The 6,164-nt window shown below is 59.0% G+C and overlaps 1 protein-coding gene across 1 annotated transcript; it reads right to left on the reverse strand.

Annotated features, from left to right (window-relative positions):
• Window positions 1–2,409: 2,409 nt before the first annotated feature.
• On the reverse strand, window positions 2,410–5,393 carry RRAD (Ras-related associated with diabetes). The gene is made up of 4 exons (XM_008574137.1): window positions 5,013–5,393; window positions 4,276–4,349; window positions 3,943–4,147; window positions 2,410–3,087 (listed from the first exon to the last, which is right to left on the reverse strand). Exons 1-4 carry the CDS (start codon window positions 5,374–5,376, stop codon window positions 2,810–2,812), a joined length of 921 nt encoding a protein of 306 aa, XP_008572359.1. The 5' UTR covers window positions 5,377–5,393; the 3' UTR covers window positions 2,410–2,809.
• Window positions 5,394–6,164: the final 771 nt, after the last annotated feature.

The following is a 6,164-nucleotide window of genomic DNA, read 5'->3' on the forward strand; positions in this document are numbered from 1 at the left end:
TCCTTCTCCAAGGAGCTCTGGCCAGGCTGGGCTGGCTGGGGTAGGGCAAGGCAGACACTTGAGCAGGTAGGCGGTCCAGCCCCACTTGCTTAGGAGTGGAAAACACCACTGGCTCGCAGCAGCAGGCCTGGCCCCACCCAGCCCCCCAAGTTACTCATTGACTTTGGAAAGCTGGGAGCTGCTCAGCATCTGTGACTGCCAGCCCCGGGAGGTGGGCAGATCATCAGCCTGGCACTTCCTCAACCCCTACACAGCCCATTGGGTATTCCTTGGCCCTCTGGGCTCAGACACTACTTTTTTTCTGGGTCCAGAATTGGTCTCCCAAGCACCAGAGCCTGCAACTGCACCTTTGCACACTCTGTTTCTTTTACCTAGAATGCTCTTCCCAGCCTTTCACCTGTGTTGTAAGCACCTTGCTCACGCTGCAGTATTCCACTCAAATATTCCCTTCTCCAGGAGTCCTTCCCACTGAATATCTGCTTAGTCTCTCCCAGGCTGCAAGCTGGGCCGGGACCCCTCATGTGCCCTCCGCCTTGTCACAAGCTGAGTGTCTGCCTCAGGGTCACTTGGGCACCCAGCTTGAAGCAGTGCAGCGTGGTGATGTTAAAGGGGTCTCACATGTGCTGAGCTCCTCTTGTGCACCCAACACTGCTCTGAGCACATATCCTCATTATTCCATTCTGAAGGGGGTGTTGTCCCCATGTCACACACTGGGCACAGAGAGGCTGAGTGGTTTGCCCAGGGTCATACAACCAATGAGTGGCAGAGCCAGGAAGGCCTGGATTCCTCTACAGGCTTGGGGACACCCACCTGCTCTGAGAAAACCATGCCCTCCACATGCCTTGAAGTATGTGGGTGGGGGTGGGGGTAGCAGCAGCAGCTTTGAGCTGTTCACGCTGCCCTGGGGAGCATGTGGGTGAGGCTCACAGGCCCCACAAACACACTGAGGAGCAGCCCACAAACCTCCTCCTGTCATTAAACAGGCTGCAATCAGGGTTCTAACCAGGTTGTTTGGACTCTCAGGGCTTTGTGGGAGGAAGTGTATGGACTCTGGCCTGCAATCTCCTCAGAGGCTGTCCCCTACCTTGCCCCAAGTTTGCCTCCAGGCTTTGGAGATGGGCAGACCTGTATACCCACTCAGCCACTTCCTACCCATCACCAAATGAAGATGCATGTGCCTGAAACCATGTAGGTAAACTCCTAGCAGGCGCCTGCACTGAGAAGGGTGTGGGAGCCATGGGCCCCCCTTCCCAGGCATGGATGGGTGGGGAGATAGGCACATCTCTAGCCATAAACACACAGGCATACATTCCCACACAAATGCAAGACCTCTCATTCCAGGCAGGGAGGGCTCTAGGGAGCTGTTCTTTCTTTCTTTTTTTTAAAAGATGACCGGTAAGGGGATCTTAACCCTTGACTTGGTGTTATCAGCACCACGCTCAGCTAGTGAGCGAACCGGCCATCCCTATATAGGATCCGAACCCGGGGCCTTGGTGTTATCAACACCGCACTCTCCCGAGTGAGCCACGGGCCGGCCCTCTAGGGAGCTGTTCTTTCTTTCTTTTTTTTAAAAGATGACCGGTAAGGGGATCTTAACCCTTGACTTGGTGTTATCAGCACCACGCTCAGCTAGTGAGCGAACCGGCCATCCCTATATAGGATCCGAACCCGGAGCCTTGGTGTTATCAACACCGCACTCTCCCGAGTGAGCCACGGGCCGGCCCTCTAGGGAGCTGTTTTCACCAAAACCGAATTAGCCAATGCTGAGCGTGGGATGTTCTAGCCTGGCTACTCATAGTGGAGAGAACAGTGGGGCCCCCTCAGTAGCCCCTCAGCCAGGAGGTAGAGGAGCCATCTGCAGTCAAGTCTGCCTGAGTGTGCCTCCCTTAACCCCAGTTTTAAACCAGCTGCCTTCTGACTCCTCACCCTGGAAGTCTCTGAGTTCTCCCCAATCCCCCCCCACTCCCCACCTCACCCCCACCCCACCTCAGCTGATCACCAGCCACTCCGGAGGGAACAGGGCAAAAACACCAGCTATGGAGCCAAACCCAGGGTTCTTGTCCAGTTGCAAGACCCAGGACAGGGCGTGTTCTCTTGGGCAACCTCAGTTTCCCTTTATGTACAGTGGGTGATTAAACCCTCAATCAGGTGGACAACGGCAGTGAGGAGGAGAAGGATCTGGATAACAGGGGCTTAGAGGGGTTTGTGTCTCTTCCTACTCCTTGGACTCCCAACCAGGCCCCACCCCCAACCTGCTCCCTCAGTCCCAGCTGGCTGTATCTGGGCCCAGGCATGAGCACAGTCAAGGCCACACCCTAGAATGGGGCAGTGAGCCCCCAGTCCTCAACTTCAGAAATCCTCCCTGCTCCAGAAGCCCCCAGATGGGAAGAAAGACAGAGCGAACAGCCCTGGCATATCGAGAAATAGTATTTATTACAAAAATCTGCATGTAAACAAATAGCCACCACACTGAACAGCCTACCTCCAGGGCATGCACACCCTGGGTGTGGAGAAGGACAGAATCCTCTCCCCACACACAGGCCTGTCCCTCAAGCTGGGCTCAGGCTGCTGCTCGGGATGCACATGGGCCTGCACACGCATCTACATGCGCCCAGTCCTCACTGGCCACTGGGAGCCACCTCCCTGGGCAGCACTGTCTGTCTGTCCATGACCATGAGGTGGGGGATGCCTGGCTGGCAGTTCCAAGGGGCCCCACGTCTGGACCAGCCCTCAGGCACCTAGGGCGGTTGGCTGGGCCAGCCCACCAACCATCCATCCATCTGCCCACCGCCATGAGAGCCCGTGGGGCCTAGAGAACCGAGAGATCGTGGCAGGACTTGGACTTGGCGCGAAAGGCCATCTTGCGGCTGTTGCGTGCTACAATGCGGCCCAAGAAGCGCTTCGCCTTCTTGCCAAGGCTCTCTCGCCTCCGGGTACCTGCTTGCCGTCGTGCATTGGCCTCTTTGCTGTCTCTGCGCAGGCGTATCTGGCGCACAACACCTTCAAACAGTGCCTGGACATTATGGTGCAGCGCTGCTGACGTCTCAATGAACTTGCAGTCAAAGACCACAGCACAGGCCCGGCCCTCTGGTATGGGTGGGGACAGGCAGGCACCAGTAAACAAAGGGTGCATGGGTGAGGAGCCCACTCAAACCCTGGCCACACCATGGCAGCTACCACTCAGGAATCTGTGGGTAAGGGAAGGGGGAGTCCTGGGTCCTCCCCAGAAACACAGAGACCCCAGATCCTGTACTGAGGGCCCTGTGCACTGCTGGGTCACCCCACAGGCACACTGTGCCTGCTTTTAAAGAGCCCATAAAACAGTGGCCCACAAAAGAAGATTCATTAAATTAAATAATTTGAAATCTGATACTTAAATGGAAATACTGCATTAGTCAACACAGGAAAACGACAACTACGTTGGACAGCTTGGTGTGTTCTGATTTGATGATATATCATGATAAACGACCCAGTGGACTTGCAAGGGGTTGGGAGGACAATGTCACCAAATCAATGCTGGGTTCCTCTGAGGGACTCAGTCCTGCGAGCCACAGAGAAGGAAGCTGAGCCTGAGTGGGAAGAGTCCTCCCCAGGGCCAAGTCTACATCAAGACTGGCCCAGGCCTGGAACCTAGCCTCTGACCTCTTGGATGGTTCCCTGCATTCTCCTCACCTCCCCACCTATCAAGCTAGGGCCAAAGGGGGCAGGAGAGGAGGGACCAGAGGTGCCCCAGCTTCCCTAGTGGACTTGGTTCTTTCCCTAGCCCTCTCAGGCCTTTGGCAGACCTGTGGGCAGGCAGCAGCTCTCTCCCCCTTCCCTCCCCTCCGAGTTTTCTTCCTGAACATTTTTAGCCGCTGATGATCACCGGGGACTCGAGGTGAGCCAAGGTTGACTGGACCCCAGCCAGGATCTCCCTCCCTCTCCAACCCACTGCCTGCTCACCATCCACGGAGACCTCACGAGAGCGCACCAGGTCACTCTTGTTGCCCACAAGGATGATGGGCACATCGTCTGTCTGCCGTGCCCGCCGCAGCTGGACCCGCAGCTCTGAAGCCTTCTCGAAGCTGCCCTTGTCTGTCACTGAGTACACGATGACATATGCATCCCCCATGGCCATGCAGTGGCTGGGCAGCCAGCGGCCCCCGTCCTGGGGAATACACAAAAACACCTGCCCAAGGGTCCTCGTGCTCCTGCCACAAGCCCGTCACTCCCAGCAGGTCCCTACCCCAGCTCAACCCTCCCAACTCCTGCCCTTGGTCTCAGCCTGCATCTTACCTGCTCCCAAATGTCATACACCATGAGTGATGCCTCTTCTCCATCCACCACAATGGAGCGATCATACATGTGCCCTAGGCAGGAGGCCAATAGCCAGGTCACCGGCTGGCTATTAAAAGCCCCCAACGCCAGGTTTCCCTTTCTGGCCATATCCTCCAACTCCTCCCCACAGCCCCCAACCCTCCCCTCCACTTGCAGATGGCTGCTATATGGCAACAGAAGTGGCAGGGCTGGGAGTTGGGGCTGGAGGATGTGGTATGCCTGACCTCCATCTACATGTCCCGAAGTAGCAACGTCCATGGTGACCAATCCAGTGCTCCCTGACTTTCTGCTGCCTGGGCCTTGGGGTGCCTCTGACCACAGTGGCATGAGTTAGAATGGTGACTCTCATACCCCCTGGAGGCCTTGGCTATTTAAGGATCCCCTCCTCGAAACTCCTTCTGGTTATGTTCCTGCCAGCCCTGGCAGGGAGGGATGTCCTGTAGCCATCGCACGGAGTAGTCCTATCTATGCCTTGGGCCCTCTACTCTGGGCATTTCTTCCTCTACCAAATGCTAGGGGGAGATAGGGGAGGGGTACCTCTCCCTTAATTTCCACATCGGTGAAATAGGTAGGTAGAAGCAAAATTCTGGAAGTGCCTTTAGAATCCCAGGGTATTTCCCGCTTTTAGTCACGGTCCCCAGTTCAGTCCCGTCCTGGGATCTTCCCTCCCCTGAATATCAGCCCCTTAGGCTCACCTGCAGCCTCGGCTTCAGGCCCGTCCTCTACGCCACCGAAGATGCGCGCCAGGGCGCTCTTGCCCACACCAGGCGCCCCCAGCAGCAGCACCTTGTAAACGCTCTCGTCTGAGTCGCTGCCGCCTGAACTGAGCGAGTCCGAGGAGCCTGCGGGCCAGTCCGGCCTGGGGCCCTGAGTCCCTGTCGTGGCCGCTGCCAGGGCGCCGGGAGCCAGCGCTGCCTGCAGGTCGCGCTCGTCCACTGGCATGCTCTGGCGGTGCAGCGGGGGAGCCGGAACCCAGGGGGTGCTGCCCCGACGGCGCTCGCGCTCCCGGCTCCCGCCGCGGCTCCCGCCCGCTCCGCTGCCGCCGCCATTCAGGGTCATCACGTCCGATGCCGTCTGGGGGACGAGGAACCGGGATGGCCGGGTGAGCCGCGGGGGAGGCGGGACCCGGGTGCGCCTGCCCAACTCGGAGTCAGGCGAGATGCTCGGGGCCCTGCCGCGGCCCACTCCCAGCCACCAGGGTCCGTGCGCCCTCCCTAACCCGTGACCCATCCGGGCCTGGCCCATCTGTCCGCAACCCAGACGGTGCAGCCACCCCCATCCCGCTCCACCGGGACACTCACCCACTAGCACACAGACACGGCCAGGGCTAGGAGCCGTGATCGGATACAACCCACTCGCAGGCACGGGCTCGGACACTCGGATCCTCGCAGCTGCTGCAGCCGCCGCCTTCCCAGTCCGCGCTGGGTCCCCTATTTAAGCCCCCGCCCGCCCACGCCCACGCCGCTGCGGGGGCTGACGTGTCCGCCCCCTCAGGGGAACCCCCCCCCCTCCTCTTAGGCCCCCCCCCCCCCCGAGCCCCCGCCCCCCCTGCCGGGGCGGCGCGGGTAGCTGTCTGGGAGTAGAGGGGCAGAGGAATGAGTGTGGGCTGAGCGAGCGAGTGTGTGCGCGCCTGCGCGAGGGCGAGGCGGGGAGAAGGAGGTGAGTGTGTGTGAATGGGGAGGGGGGTATGAAGGGGACAGAGCGGGCGGTAAGCCAGACCATCCAAGTTCAGCAACTCCCTTCTAGACAAGAATTAAGTCTGGCCCTTTAGAAGTGAATTCTCGCTTCCCTCTCTCCCAGTCCTGGCCTGTTGCCCAAGCAAGTAAACCGGTTATGGGCCGGACAGA

This window comes from Galeopterus variegatus, unplaced genomic scaffold (assembly GCF_000696425.1).
Source record: "Galeopterus variegatus unplaced genomic scaffold, G_variegatus-3.0.2 Scaffold999, whole genome shotgun sequence".
NCBI classification, from domain to species: domain Eukaryota; kingdom Metazoa; phylum Chordata; class Mammalia; order Dermoptera; family Cynocephalidae; genus Galeopterus; species Galeopterus variegatus.